The sequence below is a fragment of the Pseudophryne corroboree genome, chromosome 4 (genome assembly GCF_028390025.1).
Source record: "Pseudophryne corroboree isolate aPseCor3 chromosome 4, aPseCor3.hap2, whole genome shotgun sequence".
NCBI lineage: Eukaryota > Metazoa > Chordata > Amphibia > Anura > Myobatrachidae > Pseudophryne > Pseudophryne corroboree.
The window spans coordinates 178,662,039-178,681,968 of record NC_086447.1 but is presented as its reverse complement, the minus strand read 5'-3'; the positions used below and the strand labels follow the sequence as shown (position 1 = coordinate 178,681,968).

At 47.4% G+C, this 19,930-nt stretch overlaps 1 protein-coding gene across 6 annotated transcripts in view; it reads left to right on the top strand.

Annotated features, from left to right (window-relative positions):
* AGFG1 (ArfGAP with FG repeats 1) overlaps positions 1-19,930 on the top strand; it is a 168,246-nt gene that overhangs the window by 121,847 nt on the left and 26,469 nt on the right. For 3 of the 6 annotated variants that reach the window (XM_063915588.1, XM_063915591.1, XM_063915589.1), the window contains 4 exons: positions 481-663; positions 2,431-2,509; positions 15,570-15,646; positions 15,910-15,993. In XM_063915588.1, the coding sequence (XP_063771658.1) occupies positions 481-663; positions 2,431-2,509; positions 15,570-15,646; positions 15,910-15,993 (423 nt within the window). The remainder of the gene's footprint in view (positions 1-480; positions 664-2,430; positions 2,510-15,569; positions 15,647-15,909; positions 15,994-19,930) is intronic. The other 3 variants (XM_063915590.1, XM_063915594.1, XM_063915592.1) reach the window with 1 other exon arrangement.

The following is a 19,930-nucleotide window of genomic DNA, read 5'->3' as shown; positions in this document are numbered from 1 at the left end:
TTAAACTACTAGAAAAGGCAGCTATTATCTGGTTGCCGTAGGTTACAGCAAATGATTATCTTGTGCACCAGTTTTCATAAATGTTCCGTCGACCTCAAATTTTATTAGCGGCCTGTGTAACTGAAAAGGTTTTACACCATCACTAATGGGCAGAATTTGTAATAGTACGCAGACCCAAAAACTTTACTATACAGAACATGTGAGTGTTGTCTAATTATTTACTATGCGTCAATTCTTGTGGTGTAGTAACGCCTAGTCCCATAAGGGAGAATATGGTTCTGTAACAATGCTGACTGTAAAGCTTTTTCTGTAGCAAAATACAATAGACAACGTTTAGACTTGTCTGAATAGCACACATCACATTTAATGCTTCAGTGTTGAGTTGATTGAACGCAAAGCGTCACCACCCGTCATGTTATATCAGGGAGTGTTTGATTTTTTTTTTCCTGACTTTTTCAAGCGTTCCTTTTTATTTTTTAGGTACAAACGCTAATGCAAACTTTGCTCAATTTGACAACTTTCCCAAGTCCTCCAGCGCCGACTTTGGAGCCTTCAATTCAACTGGAGCCAGTAAAACTGCTGCTGTTAGTAAACCCAGCCAGACTTCAGCAGATAAATATGCAGCTCTTGCTGACCTAGACAATATCTTCAGTAGTGCACAATGTAAGAAGAGAGAGCAATACATATACAGTATATGCTAGTGCATGTTCTTTACACCGCCACTCTGGCTTTAGCACTATTTGCACCTCCATCCTTGCTCACACCTGGTATGTTTTCTTAGCACATGGGCGTTAGATTTCTGTTCAGTGAAACGTCACCTTTTGCATAGCACAGTATTTGGCCCGTGTTCCGAAAAGGTGCTATAAAGAGGATACCCACTGTAACAACTTCACAGACATGGGTTTTCATGTAAATGATGCTTAGAATAAGATGGAACTATAAAAAAAGTATGACGATGCATTGGTATTAAAAACAAATGAAGATAAGGGTGCAGGAAGGGCTATCTTCATTGTGAGATGTCTCTAGGGAAAGAGGTCATTTATTACCTGGGTCAAAGAAATAGCTGGCGCCAAAGCATCTAAAGACTGTGGCCAAGGAGATTAGAAGGAAGCCTCCTGAATGGCTTCCAGAGAGGGATATGAAATACAAGGTAATCTCCAGTGCTGACTTTAGTATATTTAATAGATAAGACAAATGAAATAAATTCTTGCAACATGTTTCACGGCTCAGCTGGCTGAGGAAGGGGTTGAGCTATGTGTTGCAAGAATCCAAATAAGTGAGGTTCGTTCTGTTTTTATTTTTGCTTTTATTTAGCATTTTTACGTTTATTTATTACCTGACTTTTTAGCGTCCACAACTTACATTTATTTAATTTGTCTTCTCTATTAAATTGGTTATTGTCTACCATAGATGTACTTGTACCTTTTGTATATTGTGTTATCTAAATAAAGGGGCTTTATTTAACACCTGAACTAATATAGTGGTCATGTCTCCTTATGTGCACGGCTGACTTAAAGGATGTTGTTAATTAACGGGACAAAGTTCTGCTTGAACTGGTTATTGTGTATCCACGTTAAAGGTGCTTCTGCATATATATATATATATATATATATATATATATTAGTGTTAAAATCAGCATTGGCAATTACCTTGTATGTCCTATCTTATTACTGCCCACACAATAAACTTTTACTATTTTGGGTTTGATGGCCTTTGCTATAGGTTTTATACTGGTGGACTGCTCTCATTTTGGGAGTGTTGGCAGCACAGCTGACATTCAAGGAGGGCGGCTCAATCATCCTTGGAAAAGTGCTATCACACAGGCATAGAGATGTGATTACTGAGCACCGGCTCCCTCTTCTGGGCTCAGAAGGAACCACAGTGATCTAAATTTCGTTTAGGTTGTCAGGTTACTTTAGTCTTTTATAATAAACATTTTGGCAACTTTGAATTGAACTAGAAATGTTCTCGTTAGTATAGATAAGTGAGTTGACTATTGAGTAGTACAAATAGGGAGATATGCTTGGTATATTTTTCCCATTATTATGTAAACAGATCGCATAGTTTTGATTATTTCACATTTCTTTGGATTTACTTTGACATTAACCCCTGCAGCATTTTGGACTCATGTTTGATGACCCCTGCAGTATTCTTCTTTATACGTGTTATTGTTTGTTTTTTACCTCTGTCTTATTGTTTAGTTAGGAAGATAGCATGTTCTGCAGTGACTCAGAGCATTGCGTCCTTATAAACAACGACCAATTTCTGCAGTAACTTTCGTATATATTTGCTGTAGAAAGATCTTTTACATGGGTTAAGACAATCTGCTCCATTTAAGAAATCCAGTGGCCGATGTTTTGACTTTTTGTTCACTATTACAGTGTATTCTCCCTGTGCATACAGTGTTCTCTGACTCTGATTGTTTCCTAGGTGGCAGTGGCCAGGGCAGCAGTTTTAACACTGCATCAGTGTCTGCCACGTCAGGTCCAGCTCCAGCCCCGGCAGACAAGTAAGTATTTTAGATAATTGTGCCTCTCCTTAATGGTTATCTTAGCATTGTCCTTGTTTGGCAGCAGGCTATGGGGTCTATTTGTGATGCCCAGACATTGGGTTGTGGTAATGAACACTCAGTATTGCTGTTTATCAAAGTAACACTGAATGTTGTATGCAGCGAGTTATCAATGTACGTTTACCCTTCTGGGTGAGGACCAGCACAGAAAGTAGCTCCCTGTAATGTAGTTATTCCTTTCATCACAATAGAGGTACTCAACATTGCTTTGCAAATGTGCTGCAAACAATAGAATAGTGAGTATATACATACTGTATGCAGCAGAGCTCCGCTTTGGCTCGATGCATGCGCACGGACATAAGCATCGCGGCAAGCTGCATGGCTCACTGGGCTGCAACTATTCACAGCCACACCAGTAAAGTCACGCGCGTCATGGATGCCGGCACACTAGTCAAGCCATGCCGGCACACTAGTCAAGCCATGCATGCTGAATGGATGAGCGTGGCGACATCAGTGTGTGTGTATGTATAGTTTTATATGTGTGTGTGTGTGTGTGTACACACACACACACACACACACACACACACACACACACACACACACACACACACACACACACACCCTCTCTCTATTCCATGCCTGGCCAAACTGTAGCTCTCCAGCTGTTATAAAACTACATTTCTCTGACGTCCTAGTGGATGCTGGGACTCCGTAAGGACCATGGGGAATAGCGGCTCCGCAGGAGACAGGGCACAAGAATAAAAGCTTTAGGATCAGGTGGTGTGCACTGGCTCCTCCCCCTATGACCCTCCTCCAAGCCTCAGTTAGATTTTTGTGCCCGAACGAGAAGGGTGCAGGCTAGGTGGCTCTCCTGAGCTGCTTAGAATAAAAGTTTAATTTAGGTTTTTTTATTTTCAGTGAGTCCTGCTGGCAACAGGCTCACTGCATCGTGGGACTAAGGGGAGAAGAAACGGACTCACCTGCGTGCAGAGTGGATCGGGTTTCTTAGGCTACTGGACATTAGCTCCAGAGGGACGATCACAGGTTCAGCCTGGATGGGTCACCGGAGCCGGGCCGCCGTCCCCCTTACAGAGCCAGAAGAGACGAAGAGGTCCGGTGAAATCGGCGGCAGAAGACAATCCTGTCTTCAGACTAAGGTAGCGCACAGCACCGCAGCTGTGCGCCATTGCTCTCAGCACACTTCACACTCCGGTCACTGAGGGTGCAGGGCGCTTGGGGGGGAGCGCCCTGAGACGCAATATAGATGACAAATACCTTAGGTGGCAAAAGAATACATCACATATAGCTCCTGGGCTATATGGATGTATTTTAACCCCTGCCATTTTTACACAAAAAAGCGGGAGATAAGGACGTCGTGAAGGGGCGGGGCCTATCTCCTCAGCACACAAGCGCCATTTTCCCTCACAGTTCCGCTGGAAGGACGGCTCCCTGACTCTCCCCTGCAGTCCTGCTTCAGAATCAGGGTAAAAAAGAGAAGGGGGGGCACTATTGGCAGCAAATGACAATATAAACAGCAGCTATAAGGGAATAACACTTATATAAGGTTATCCCTGTGTATATATATATATAGCGCTGGGTGTGTGCTGGCAGACTCTCCCTCTGTCTCTCCAAAGGGCTCGTGGGGTCCTGTCCTCTATCAGAGCATTCCCGGTGTGTGTGCTGTGTGTCGGTACGTGTGTGTCGACATGTATGAGGAGGAAAATGATGTGGAGGCGGAGCAATTGCCTGCGTTAGTGATGTCACCCCCTAGGGAGTCGACACCTGACTGGATGATCGTGTTCAAACAATTAAGTGATAATGTCAACACTTTGCAAAAAACTGTTGACGACATGAGACAGCCGGCAAATCAATTAGTGCCTGTCCAGGCGTCTCAGACACCGTCAGGGGCCCTAAAACGCCCGTTACCTCAGTGGGTCGACACAGACCCAGACACAGATACGGAGTCTAGTGTCGACGGTGATGAGTCGAACGTAATGTCCAGTAGGGCCACACGTTACATGATCACGGCAATGAAGGAAGCATTGCACATTTCTGACACTACAAATACCACTAAGAAGGGTATTATGTGGGGGGTGAAAAAACTACCAATAGTTTTTCCTGAGTCAGATGAATTGAATGAGGTATGTGATAAAGCGTGGGTTTCTCCCGACAAAAAACTGCTAATTTCTAATAAATTATTGGCACTATATCCTTTCCCATCAGAGGTTAGGACACGTTGGGAAACACCCCCTAGGGTAGATAAGGCGCTCACACGTTTATCAAAACAAGTAGCGTTACCGTCTCCTGATACGGCCACCCTCAAAGAACCAGCTGATAGAAGGCTGGAAAATATCCTAAAAAGTATATACACACATACTGGTGTTATACTGCGACCAGCAATCGCTTCAGCCTGGATGTGCAGTGCTGGAGTCGCGTGGTCGGATTCCCTGACTGAAAATATTGATACCCTGGATAGGGACAATATATTGTTAACTATAGAGCATTTGAAGGATGCATTACTATATATGCGTGATGCACAGAGGGATATTTGCACCCTGGCATCAAGAGTAAGTGCTATGTCCATCTCTGCCAGAAGAACGTTATGGACGCGTCAGTGGTCAGGGGATGCGGATTCCAAACGACATATGGAAGTATTGCCGTATAAAGGGGAGGAGTTATTTGGGGCTGGTCTTTCAGACCTGGTGGCCACGGCAACGGCTGGAAAGTCCACCTTCTTACCCCAGGTCACTTCACATCAACAGAAAAAGACACCGTCTTTTCAAACTCAGTCCTTTCGTTCCCATAAATACAAGCGAGCAAAAGGCCATTCCTTTCTGCCCCGGGGCAGAGGAAGGGGAAAAAGACTGCACCATGCAGCCGCTACCCAGGATCAGAAGCCTTCCCCTGCTTCTGCCAAGTCTTCAGCATGACGCTGGGGCTTTACAAGCAGACTCAGGCTTGGGGGGGGCCCGTCTCAAGAATTTCAACGCGCAGTGGGCTCACTCGCAAGTGGATCCCTGGATTCTACAGGTAGTATCGCAGGGGTACAAACTGGAATTCGAGGCGTTTCCCCCTCGCCGGTTCCTGAAGTCTGCTCTGCCAAAGTCTCCCTCCGACAGGGAGGCAGTTCTGGAAGCTATTCACAAGCTGTATTCCCAGCAGGTGATAATCAAGGTACCCCTCCTACAACAAGGAAAGGGGTATTATTCCACGCTGTTTGTGGTACCGAAACCGGACGGCTCGGTGAGACCAATTTTAAATCTGAAATCCTTGAACACTTACATAAAAAGGTTCAAATTCAAGATGGAATCACTCAGAGCGGTGATAGCGAACCTGGAAGAAGGGGACTATATGGTGTCTCTGGACATCAAAGATGCTTATCTCCACGTCCCAATCTACCCTTCTCACCAAGGGTATCTCAGGTTTGTAGTACAAGACTGTCATTATCAGTTTCAGACGCTGCCGTTTGGGTTGTCCACGGCACCTCGGGTCTTTACCAAGGTAATGGCCGAAATGATGATTCTTCTTCGAAGAAAAGGCGTATTAATTATCCCTTACTTGGATGATCTCCTGATAAGGGCAAGGTCCAGGGAACAGTTAGAAGTCGGAGTAGCACTATCTCAGATAGTGTTACGTCAGCACGGGTGGATCCTAAATATTCCAAAATCGCAGCTGATTCCAACGACACGTCTTCTGTTCCTAGGAATGATTCTGGACACAGTCCAGAAGAAGGTTTTTCTCCCGGAGGAGAAGGCCAAGGAGTTATCCGAGCTAGTCAGGAACCTCCTAAAACCAGCCCAGGTGTCAGTGCATCAGTGCACGAGGGTCCTGGGAAAAATGGTGGCTTCTTACGAAGCAATTCCATTCGGAAGATTCCATGCAAGAACGTTTCAGTGGGATCTACTGGACAAATGGTCCGGTTCGCATCTTCAGATGCAGCAGCGGATAACCCTGTCACCAAAGACAAGGGTGTCTCTCCTGTGGTGGTTGCAGAGTGCTCATCTTCTAGAGGGCCGCAGATTCGGCATTCAGGATTGGATCCTGGTGACCACGGATGCAAGCCTGAGAGGCTGGGGAGCAGTCACACAGGGAAAAAACTTCCAGGGCTTGTGGTCAAGCATGGAAACATCTCTTCATATAAACATTCTGGAACTACGGGCCATTTACAATGCCCTAAGTCAAGCGAAACCCCTGCTTCAGGGTCAGGCGGTATTGATCCAATCGGACAACATCACGTCAGTCGCCCACGTAAACAGACAGGGCGGCACGAGAAGCAGGAGGGCAATGGCAGAGGCTGCAAGGATTCTTCGCTGGGCGGAAAATCATGTGATAGCTCTGTCAGCAGTGTTCATTCCGGGAGTGGACAACTGGGAAGCAGACTTCCTCAGCAGACACGACCTTCACCCGGGAGAGTGGGGACTTCACCCAGAAGTCTTCCACCTGATTGTAAACCGTTGGGAAAAACCAAAGGTGGACATGATGGCGTCACGTCTAAAGAAAAAATTAGACAGATATTGCGCCAGGTCAAGGGACCCTCAGGCAATAGCGGTGGACGCTCTGGTGACACCGTGGGTGTACCAGTCAGTGTATGTGTTCCCTCCTCTGCCTCTCATACCAAAAGTACTGAGAATCATAAGAAGGAGAGGAGTAAGAACGATACTCGTGGTTCCGGATTGGCCAAGAAGGACTTGGTACCCGGAACTTCAGGAGATGCTCACGGAAGACCCGTGGCCTCTACCTCTAAGAAAGGACCTGCTCCAGCAGGGGCCTTGTCTGTTCCAAGACTTACCGCGGCTGCGTTTGACGGCATGGCGGTTGAACGCCGGATCCTGAAGGAAAAAGGCATTCCAGATGAAGTCATCCCTACCCTGGTCAAAGCCAGGAAGGATGTAACCGCAAAACATTATCACCGCATTTGGCGAAAATATGTTGCGTGGTGTGAGGCCAAGAAGGCCCCTACAGATGAATTTCAACTGGGTCGTTTCCTCCATTTCCTGCAAACAGGACTGTCTATGGGCCTAAAATTAGGGTCCATTAAGGTTCAAATTTCGGCCCTGTCGATTTTCTTCCAGAAAGAACTGGCTTCAGTACCGGAAGTTCAGACATTTGTAAAAGGGGTACTGCATATACAACCTCCTTTTGTGCCTCCAGTGGCACCTTGGGATCTCAATGTTGTTTTGAGGTTCCTTAAGTCACATTGGTTTGAACCACTCACCACTGTGGACTTAAAATATCTCACATGGAAGGTGACGATGCTGTTAGCCCTGGCTTCAGCCAGGCGTGTGTCAGAATTGGCGGCTTTATCATATAAAAGCCCTTACTTAATTTTTCATTCTGACAGGGCAGAATTGAGGACTCGTCCTCAATTTCTCCCTAAGGTGGTTTCTGCTTTTCACATGAACCAACCTATTGTGGTGCCTGCGGCTACTAGGGACTTGGAGGACTCCAAGTTACTTGACGTTGTCAGGGCCCTGAAAATATATGTTTCCAGGACGGCTGGAGTCAGAAAGTCTGACTCGCTGTTTATCCTGTATGCACCCAACAAGCTGGGTGCTCCTGCTTCTAAGCAGACTATTGCTCGTTGGATTTGTAGTACAATTCAGCTTGCACATTCTGTGGCAGGCCTGCCACAGCCTAAATCTGTAAAAGCCCATTCCACAAGGAAAGTGGGCTCATCTTGGGCGGCTGCCCGAGGGGTCTCGGCTTTACAACTTTGCCGAGCAGCTACTTGGTCAGGGGCAAACACGTTTGCTAAATTCTACAAATTTGATACCCTGGCTGAGGAGGACCTGGAGTTCTCTCATTCGGTGCTGCAGAGTCATCCGCACTCTCCCGCCCGTTTGGGAGCTTTGGTATAATCCCCATGGTCCTTACGGAGTCCCAGCATCCACTAGGACGTCAGAGAAAATAAGATTTTATTTACCGATAAATCTATTTCTCATAGTCCGTAGTGGATGCTGGGCGCCCATCCCAAGTGCGGATTGTCTGCAATACTTGTACATAGTTATTGTTAACAAAAATCGGGTTATTGTTGTTGTGAGCCATCTTTTCAGAGGCTCCTTTCGTTGTTATCATACTGTTAACTGGGTTCAGATCACGAGTTGTACGGTGTGATTGGTGTGGCTGGTATGAGTCTTACCCGGGATTCAATATCCTTCCTTATTATGTACGCTCGTCCGGGCACAGTATCCTAACTGAGGCTTGGAGGAGGGTCATAGGGGGAGGAGCCAGTGCACACCACCTGATCCTAAAGCTTTTATTCTTGTGCCCTGTCTCCTGCGGAGCCGCTATTCCCCATGGTCCTTACGGAGTCCCAGCATCCACTACGGACTATGAGAAATAGATTTATCGGTAAGTAAAATCTTATTTTCTCTAACGTCCTAGAGGATGCTGGAGTCCAGATTAGTACCATGGGGTTTAGACGGGTCCACCAGGTGCCATTGGCACTTTAAGAGTTTGAGAGTGTGGGCTGGCTCCTCCCTCGGTGCCCCTACTACCAGACTCAGTTTAGAAAATGTGCCCGGAGGAGCCGGTCACAGCTAGGGGAGCTCTCCTGAGCTTTCCTAATTAAAGTTTAGTTTGGAGTTTTTTATTTTACAGGGAGGCTGCTGGCAACAGCCTCCCTGCAGCGTGGGACTAAGGGGGGGAGCAGTGACCGCCCTGCGGAGTCTGAGCCACTGACTCCGCTGGCTGGACACTGAGCTCCAGAGGAGCTGGATCGGTCTCCGCCGCAGGGGAACCGCTCACCCCAGCAGCATGCCGCTGACCCCTTACAGAGCTGAAGCAGTGGTGAGTTAGTCACCGACCCCCCTAGCAAGCGGGGGGCCGGTGTGAAGATGGCGGCAACAGGGGAGGGAGCGCGGTATTAACCGCGCTCCTGGACGGCACCAGAGGCACACTGTGCGGCGCTGTGAGAGGCGCCCTGGGCCAGCGCTTACCCCTCACACTGGTCACCAAGCCTGTCGGGCCCCAGGGATCCCAGCCAGCACAAATCCTCAGGCCAGTTTTCAAGTCAGAAGAGCGGGAAGACAGCGCCATGAAGGGGGCGGAGCTTCTCAGAGCGGACCCTGTAGCGTTCCAGCGCCATTTTCCTGCAGGCTGATAGCTGAGGAAGATCCTGGTCCCTCCACAGCAGCTCCAGATTACTGTATCACGGTACCAGGGGGTTGTAGAAGGGAGGGTAGGCTGATTATTTGACTGTGTGTCCTATTAAGGAGCACAAGTCAGCGCTGATGGGGGGTTTTCTCCTTGTGTAAAGCGCTGGTGGGGGTTGGCTTCAATCTCTGTCTCTCTCTTGCCATTTTTTTGGGGGGAAACTCTGTCTTACCCCATCCTGTGTGTGGTGTGTTTGGTGGTCACCTGCAGCGATGTCCATGGATACAGTGTCATATGCTGCGGAGGATTTGTCCTTACAGGATGATCCCATTCCATGTAATCAGGTTAGCACTGGTTTAGCACAGATTCCAGCAAGGGAACCAGAGTGGTTTTCCTCTATCAAAACTTGGATTTCTCAGATTTCTGATAGGGTTGCCAGTAATGAGTCGGCAACCCAGGCATTGCAGTCCTCGGAGGCTGTGTGGCCCTTGTCGGGTACTTCGAGTCACCCCACAATATACCCCCACAAACGTGCGCTTGTGCAGGTAACACAGGACGACACGGATACTGATTCTGACACTACAGATGGTGATGAGGATGTATTGCGGGGGTCCGCATCTCTCGCAAGGGGGGTACAGTTGTTGATAGAGGCTTTCAGGGATGTGTTAAATGTTAATGATACCACACCTGAGCAGGTTGAGGAGGCTTTCTTCACTGAAAACAAGAAAGCCTCGCTAACCTTCCCTGCGTCAAAAGAGCTGAATGCTATATTCGAAAAGGCCTGGGTGAATCCTGAAAAGAAGTTTCAGATTCCTAAGAGGATTTTGGTAGCTTTTCCTTTCCCTGAGGAGGATAGGAAAAAGTGGGAAAACCCGCCTATTGTTGACGCATCTGTATCCAGACTCTCAAAGAAGGTGGTTTTACCGGTACCAGGATCTACCGCCTTAAAGGAGCCGGTAGACAGGAAAATTGATAATACTCTGAAATCGGTGTACACTGCTTCAGGGGACATCTTACGTCCCACTATTGCTAGTGCTTGGATTGCAAAGGCAATAGTAAAGTGGTCGGCTGTCTTGCTGGAGGATTTGGATACGATGGATAGGGATGAGGTTGCATTGTATTTACGCAACATTCATGATTCTGCAGGTTTCATGGTAGAATCCATAAAAGACCTGGGTTCCATGGCTGCGGGAATTTCTTCCATGTCTGTTTCAGCTCGTCGGGGACTGTGGCTCCGCCAGTGGTCGGCCGACGCGGAATCCAGAAGAAGTGTGGAGTCGCTACCCTATACAGGCCAGGATCTCTTTGGGGAAGCCCTAGATGTGTGGATTTCTACCGCTACAGCGGGTAAGTCTCCGTATGTTCCCTCAGCAGCTCCTGCTCCAAAGAGATCCTTCTCCTCAGCTACGCAGCAGTCCTTTCAGCCCAACAAGACCAGAAAGGCCAAGTCATTCAATACCTTCTTCAGAGGAGGTAAGGTTAAGTCCAAGAAACCGCCGCTGCAGGTTCCCAAGAACAAAAGCCTGCTTCAGGTACCCCTAAGTCCTCCGCATGACTGTGGACGGGAGGGCCCGGAGGTGGGGCCTGTGGGAGCGAGACTCAGACAGTTCAGTCAGGTCTGGGTCTCGTCTAGCCTGGATCCCTGGGCGGTAGATATTTGTCTCTCAGGGATACAGGCTGGAATTTCAAAGTCTTCCTCCTCATCGTTTATTCAAGTCGGGCTTACCAACTCTGTTGCAAGACAGCACAGTGCTACAGGACGCTGTCCAAAAGCTGGTGGAGGCACAAGTCATTGTGGCGGTACCACCGCACATGCTGACAAAGGGTTACTATTCGAACCTTTTCGTGGTACCGAAACCGGATGGTTCGGTCAGGCCTATCCTGAATCTAAAGTCATTGAACCCCTTTCTAAGGGAGTTCAAGTTCAAGATGAAGTATCTCAGGGCGGTGATAGCAGGTCTGGAAGAGGGGGAATTCCTGGTATCCCTGGATATCAAGGATGCGTTCCTTCACATTCCGATCTGGCTGCCGCATCAGGCTTATCTCCGATTCGCATTGCTGGACTGTCATTTTCAGTTCCAGGCTCTGCCGTTCGGCCTCTCCACGGCACCGAGGGTGTTTACCAAGGTGATGGCGGAGATGATGATGCTACTCCGAAAACAGGGTGTGAACATCATTCCTTATCTGGACAATCTCCTGGTAAAGGCATCGTCCAGGGAAAGATTGCAGCAATCCATTGTTCTCACAACACTGCTGCTTCAGAGTCACGGCTGGATTCTGAATTTTCCAAAGTCACATTTGGAACCGATCCGGAGATTGTTGTTTCTGGGAATGATTCTGGACACGGAAGTACAGTGGGTGTTCCTTCCGCGGGACAAGGCGTTGGTGATCCAATCCATAGTCAGGGATGTCTTGAAGCCACCCCGGGTGTCAGTTCATCAATGCATTCGCCTATTGGGAAAGATGGTGGCCTCCTACGAGGCTATCCAGTACGGGAGGTTTCATCATCCTCGGACCTTCCAACTAGACCTCCTGGACAAGTGGTCGGGATCTCACCTTCACATGCATCAGGGAATTCGTCTGTCGCCAAGGGCGAGGATTTCACTCCTATGGTGGCTCCAATTGCCTCACCTGCTGGAGGGCCGCAGGTTCGGGATTCAGGACTGGGTCCTGCTAACGACGGATGCGAGCCTCCGGGGCTGGGCAGCAGTCACTCAAGGGGTGACCTTCCAGGGAAGGTGGTCAAGCCTAGATGCCAGCCTGCCCATCAACATTCTGGAACTAAGAGCCGTCTACAACGGTCTTCTTCAGGTGGCCCCTCTTCTAAGAAACAGGGCCATTCAAGTACAGTCGGACAACGTAACAACGGTGGGTTGCATAAACCGAGAGGGCGGAACGAAGAACAGGGCGGCGTTGTCAGAGGTCACAAGAATACTCCTCTGGACGGAAAAGCGCGTGTTGGCATTGTCAGCCATCTTCATTCTGGTAGTACACAACTGGGAAGCAGACTTCCTCAGCAGACACGATCTCCATCCGGGAGAGTGGGGCCTCCATCCGGAGGTGTTCAAGGAGGTAACAGATCTTTGGGGTCTACCCCAAATAGACATGATGGCCTCTCGTCTCAACAAGAAGCTTCGGCGTTACTGTTCCAGGTCGAGAGACCCTCAGGCAGTGGCGGTGGACGCCCTGGTGTCTCCGTGGGCGTTCCAGTCAGTGTACGTGTTTCCACCACTCCCACTCATCCCAAGAATCTTAAAGCTCATAAGGAGAACAAGGGTCCAAGCGATCCTCATTGCCCCAGACTGGCCAAGACGGGCTTGGTACGCGGACCTACTGGATCTACTGCAAGAAGAGCCGAGGCCTCTTCCTCTTCGGGAGGACCTGCTGCAACAGGGTCCGTTCGCCTATGAAGACTTACCGCGGCTGCGTTTGACGGCATGGAAGTTGAGCGCCTGATTCTTGTTTGGAAGGGTATTCTGAAAGAAGTGATTCCTACCCTCATACAGGCTAGGAAAGGGGTAACGTCTAAATATTACCATCGTATTTGGAAGAAATATGTCTCTTGGTGCGAGTCCAAGAAGTTTCCTGCGGTAGAATTTCAACTGGGACGGGACGTTTCCTCCTCTTCCTGCAGGCAGGAGTGGATATGGGGCTGAGATTGGGATCTGTGAAGGTCCAGATTTCTGCCCTGTCCATTTTCTTTCAGAAACAATTGGCTGCCCTCCCTGATGTTCAGACCTTTTTGAAGGGAGTTCTGCACATCCAACCTCCCTTTGTACCACCTACGGCGCCTTGGGACCTTAACGTGGTGTTGCAGTTTCTCCAGTTGGATTGGTTTGAGCCTCTACAGGAGGTGGAGCTCAAATTTCTTACATGGAAGGTGGTCACTTTGTTGGCCTTAGCTTCTGCTATGCGTGTCTCTGAGCTGGGGGCTTTGTCATGCAAAAGCCCTTACTTGATCTTCCATGAGGATAGAGCTGAGCTCCGGACTCGTCAGCAGTTCCTTCCAAAGGTTGTGTCGGCATTTCATATCAACCAACCTATTGTGGTGCCAGTGGCTACTGACTCCTCAATTACTTCAAAGTCCTTGGATGTCGTGAGGGCTCTGAAGATTTATGTGAAGAGAACCTCTCGTCACAGGAAGTCGGACTCTCTGTTTGTCTTATATGATCCCAAGAAAATTGGGTGTCCTGCTACTAAGCAGTCTATTTCTCGCTGGATTAGGTTCACTATCCAGCACACCTATTCTACGGCAGGACTGCCGTGTCCAAAATCTGTTAAGGCCCACTCTGCTCGTAAGGTGGGGTCTTCCTGGGCGGCTGCCCGGGGTGTCTCGGCAGTACAACTTTGCCGAGCTGCAACTTGGTCGGGGTCGAACACGTTTGCAAAGTTCTACAAGTTCGATACTTTGGCCTCTGATGATCTGAAGTTCAGTCAATCAGTTCTGCAGGAGCCTCCGCACTGTTCGTCCCATTCTGGGAGCTTTGGTACATCCACATGGTACTAATGTGGACCCCAGCATCCTCTAGGACATTAGAGAAAATAGGATTTTGGTACCTACCGGTAAATCCTTTTCTCGTAGTCCGTAGAGGATGCTGGGCGCCCGCCCAGCGCTTCGTTTTCCTGCTTATGTTATTTGGTTCAGTACCACTTTGTTTAGTTGCGTACTGCATAGTTACTGGGTAAGTAATTTTTCAGCCGTTTGTTGATTAGTTGAAGCTAGTTGACTTGAAGTGCCTTGTATGTGTGAGCTGGTATGAATCTCACCACTATCTGTGTTAAGTCCTTCTCTCGAAGTATGTCGTCTCCTCGGGCACAGTTTCTAGACTGAGTCTGGTAGGAGGGGCATAGAGGGAGGAGCCAGCCCACACTCTTAAACTCTTAAAGTGCCAATGGCTCCTGGTGGACCCGTCTATACCCCAGGGTACTAATGTGGACCCCAGCATCCTCTACAGACTACGAGAAAAGGATTTACCGGTAGGTACCAAAATCCTATTATCCCAGCCTGCCCTGCCACAGTTTTAGCGTTCCATAATTTTGTGGAGGGTCCTGTTCCTCCTTTCCTATGCCTCCCCTCTCTATCTCTCTCTTTTGTGCAGCATTTGTTGTTTCCCTCTCCTCTGCCCTGCTGTCTTGTTTCCTCTCATCTCTCTCTTGGGCCCCTCCCACACACCTTGTCTGCTGTCTGTTGTGGTAACTTGTTCCCTCTCCGCTCTTTCCTGTGACCCTCCTCTCTGCCATGCCACCTTGTTCCCTCTCTCTCTGTCTTTCTTTTGGAACCCCTTTTCTGTACCATAGAATTTCCTTGTATACTGATTATGAGGATCAGTATTACTACAATCTTATAGGCCCTACACATTAGGCGATAACGCTGAAAGATTTGAACAATCTTATTCATTAATGAGCGAGATATTGTTCATATCTTTCAGTGTGTAGGCACCAACGATGCGCGGCCCTGTGCTCATTCATCGTTGGTGCCGGGTCGCTTATGCATGCACGCCAATATGGACAATCTCGTCCATATTAGCATGCATAGCTATGGGGCCTGGTGATGGGGGGGGAGTGAAGAAGCTGCCCTTCCCCCGTTACCAACCAAATTCCCCCCCCCCCCCTCCCCCGGTGGCCATCGGCCGTCGGGCGGCGGGTCGCTGAGTGTGTAGGTCCGTTAGTCTTATGAGTTCATTTGCAAAGATGTCTATGTACGGTGTTTGAATTTAGGTGACATTTCTTTTTTTTTTAAATGAAAGCGGTGACATTTGTCACTAATTAAAAACAAAAAAGCATACTAATCTTGTGTTACTGGTCATGGATTTTGGTTGTGGCTGTAACAATTGAGGTTAAAGGATTAATTCCCTGTAATGAGTTAAAGAATATGTCCTATCAAGCTTTTCCCATTTATCTAAAAACCTCTTAATGTTATGTTTGATTGCTATATCACAACTGACTAGCAACACCTCTCTTGCAGCAATGTATTTGGAATGCCGTCTGCTGTCCCATCAGCGCACACACATCAGACTGCCTCAGTCGCAGGAACTTTTGGAGGTAAGTAGGTGTGACATATTTGTTTGCTGGTGTTTTGGATTGTTGGATGTGTTAATATCCCTAAACATCCTGTGGAAGACTAAAAGCCTGTAGTGCATTAGATCTCAGTTGTTCCATTACTGCAGAATTTTCAGCCTGAAATCCACAGTTTCTGTTGGGCATGTTTTACCACTGTGGTGTAGAATAATCTTACATTATGTGTGAGGTATGTCTGGCTGCTCACTGCTGGCACGTTGTCATGTTACATCCTATTTTCTTTTCAGGTCCTGCTTCAACAAACCCATTTGTCTCCGCTCCTGTTGTACCTACTGTTAACCCTTTCCAGACAAATGGACGAGCACCTCCAGGTATGGGTGCATTCTTTATGTGCGATTGTAGACTTCTAGCATTATAGTTTGAATATTTCCGGCTTTAGAACACACTGGAAGGGATGCCATCTCAGATATTGTTTTCTGACTTGAAACTTCTGTCCCCAAACTGAATGTAACGTTCCAGATGGAGTTCAAAAGGCTTTAATATATACAGTGCATCTGGAAAGTATTCACAGCGCTTCACTTCTTCCACATTTTGTTATGTTACAGCCTTATTCCAAAATGGAATAAATCCCATTTTTTCCCCTCCAAATTCTGCACACAATACCCCATACCCCATAATTTATTAAAAATAAAAAACAGAGATCACATGTACATAAGTATTCACAGCCTTTGCCATGAAGCTCAAGAAAAAATGTTAAAGAGAACTGCCACGCCTCTGAGAGCTGCTGTGGAGATGTCTACAAGGTGTCACTCAGCAACCACAGAAATGCAAACAAGAAAGTATAAACATCACCTCTCCGCTCATCAAATCTGTATATACACAATGGTGAAAAAAAGTTTTTCGAAAATGAATTAAAGTTCCAAGAGTCTTTTAGTGAACATATGTGGTAATGATGAGTCTATTCGGATGTAATCCCTCCTTTTCTTAATATCGTCTATGTAAGAGTTGAACTGTAGCGGAAAAGGGTGTGCGTACCGTACTCACGTTGCAATGTGACGTTATCCTCCTATAAAGGTATCTTTTATTCCCATATCCCGTAGTCATCACGGTTTCGTTACTTCTCCAAACAGAAGATGAGTCGCTTGAAACCTTGGAGATGGAGAAAAGGAGGAGGGAAAAACAAAACAGACAACCAATAGTGTAGTAGGTTTTTTGTCCAGAGGGTAAATTTCCCTACTATAGGCTTTCTTAGGCTGGTGATGTGCATACCATACTCACATCCATAAAGGAGTAATAAACACATATATAGGTATCTTTAATCCAACAGAATTATCCTTTCTGGAATGCTTCTAATCACACACACCCTAGCGAGGGTCACCAGACATAAGTGAAACAATGATAGATATAAGGGGTGTACCCAACTCACACTTGAATGAGTGGAGACACGTCCATAAAGGTTTCTTTTCAAGGTCCTTGTAACTTCTTAGCTCCAATTAATAGTTCCGTGCTGAAAGGTAGAGGAGAGGAAGAGCACAACCTCTGCAGATCCTTATAAACATTTACTGATCAGTAGCACAGAGACACATGCAGCATTATAACTTGCAAATCGACGGACACCACGACAACTCATGTTCTTTTCACCGTGCAGCAGCCTCAAAATTGAGCTTAGGTGCATCCTGTTTCCACTGATCATCCTTGAGATGTCCTACAGCTTAATTGGAGTCCACCTGTGGTAAATTCAGTTGATTGGACATGATTTGGAAAGGCACACACCTGTCTATATAAGGTCCCACACTTGACCGTGCATGCCTGAGCACAAACCAAGCATGAAGTCAAAGGAATTGTCTGTAGACCTCTGAGACAGGATTTTCTCAAGGCACAAATCTGGGGAACGGTACAGAAAAATGGGAGGCACTCGATATCCCGGCCGTCGGGATCCCAGAGCTCTGCATACCGGCTCTGGGATCCCGACTGCCGGGATACAGACAACCATTTTTCCCTCTTGTGTCCACGACACCCCTGGAGGGAGAATAAAATAGCGTGGTGCATGCAGTGAGCCCGCAAGGGGCTCTTTTGCCCACACCCTGCTGCCAGCATTCCGGCGTTCGGGATCCCAGCACTGGGATCCCGAGCGCCGGTATCTCGTAGTAGTTCCCAGAAAAAATATCTGCTGCTTTGAAGGTCCCAATGAGCAAAGTGGCCTCCATCATCCATAAATGGAAGAAGTTCGGAACCACTAGGACTCTTCCTAGAGCTGGCCAGCTGTCTAAACTGAGCGATCGGGGGAGAGGGCCCTAGTCAGGGAGGTGACCAAGAACCTGATGGTCACTCTGTCAGAGCTACAGCATTCCTCTGTGGAGAGAGTATAACCTTCCAGAAGGACAACCATCTCTGCAGCAATCCACCAATTAGGACTGTATGGTAGAGTGGCCAGACGGAAGCCACTCCTTAGTAAAAAGCACATGGCAGCCCACCTGGAGTTTGCCAAAATGCACCTGAAGGACTCTCAGACAATGAGAAACAAAATTCTCAGGTCTGATGAGACAAAGATTGGACTCTTTGGCGTAAATGCCAGGCGTCCTGTTTGGGTAAAACCAGGCACCGCTCATCACCAGGCTAATACAATCCCCACAGTGAAGCATGGTGGTGGCAGCAGTATCATGCTGTGGAGATGTTTTTCAGCGGCAGGAACTGGGAGACTAGTCAGGATAGAGGGAAAGATGAATGCCGCAATGTACAGAGACATCCTAGGTGAAAACCTGCTCCAGAGCGCTATTGACCTTAGAATGAAGCGACTGTTCATCTTTCAGCAGGACAACGACCCTAAGCACACAGCCAATATACCAAAGGAGTGCCTTCAGGACAACTCTGTCCTTGAGTGGCTCAGCCAGAACCCAGACTTGTACCCAATTGAACATCTCTGGAGAGATCTGAAAATGGCTGTGCACTGACGCTTCCCATCCAACCTGATGGAGCTTGAGAGGTGCTGCAAAGAGGAATGGGCGAAACTGCCCAAAGATAGGTGTGCCAAGTTGTGGCTTCATATTCAAAAAGACTTGAGGCTGTAATTGCTTCCAAAGGTACATCAACAAAGTATTGAGCAAAGGCTGTGAATACTTATTTACATGTGATTTCTAAGTTTTTAATTCTTAATAAATTAGCAAAAATCTCAAACACTTTTTTCACGTTGTCATTATGGGGTATTGTGTGCAGAATTTTGAGTGTAACAATGAATTTATTCCAGTTTGGAATAAGACTGAAACATAACAAAATGTGGCAAAAGCGCTGTGAATACTTTCCGGATGCACTGTAATGACCACTACTTACCTGTGGTCTGGCATACTGCCTATTCAGTGTGTCCTTCAGGGGCTCATGCTGTCTGGCAGATGCAATCCTCTCCCCTACTTGCCCTCATGAAACTTTTGTTGCCAGTGTCTTCTCCCTGCTACCTTTCTTATTTGTGAGACTGCAAAGTTCACATTGGAGGAGAATCAACACCACCAAAACTTGTCTGAGATAAGCAAGCCTCAGTAGAAGTGATGGTCACTGTGATAGGCCACTAGCTATTGGGAGATCTGCCGATTTAATGAAATATTGGATGCCAGTTGAGGAATATTTAAAATTATACTATCATTTTTTTCAATTGGAAGTTCTCATAGAATGTGCAGTAGCAAGCCACTTATATACTGTAGGCAGCTTCTAGCGTTCTCAGACATGTACCACTTTATACTAGGGGAGGTCACAATTCTACTATGCTACTAATGTTATTTTGTCATATGTTAAGACATTGTGTTCTCTTAGCCCCATCCAGTAATGTCATTAAATGCTGTTTGCAACTTTCTCTAACGTCCTAGTGGATGCTGGGGACTCCGTCAGGACCATGGGGGGGATTAGCGGGCTCCGCAGGAGACAGGGCACATCTAAAAAAGCTTTTAGGTCACATGGTGTGTACTGGCTCCTCCCCCTATGACCCTCCTCCAAGCCTCAGTTAGGTTTTTGTGCCCGTCCGAGAGGGTGCAATCTAGGTGGCTCTCTTAAAGAGCTGTTTAGAAAAGTTTTTCTCTATCGTCCTAAGTGGATGCTGGGGTTCCTGAAAGGACCATGGGGAATAGCGGCTCCGCAGGAGACAGGGCACAAAAGTAAAGCTTTTACAGGTCAGGTGGTGTGTACTGGCTCCTCCCCCCATGACCCTCCTCCAGACTCCAGTTAGATTTTTGTGCCCGGCCGAGAAGGGTGCAATTCTAGGTGGCTCTCATAAAGAGCTGCTTAGAGAGTTTAGCTTAGGTTTTTTATTTTACAGTGATTCCT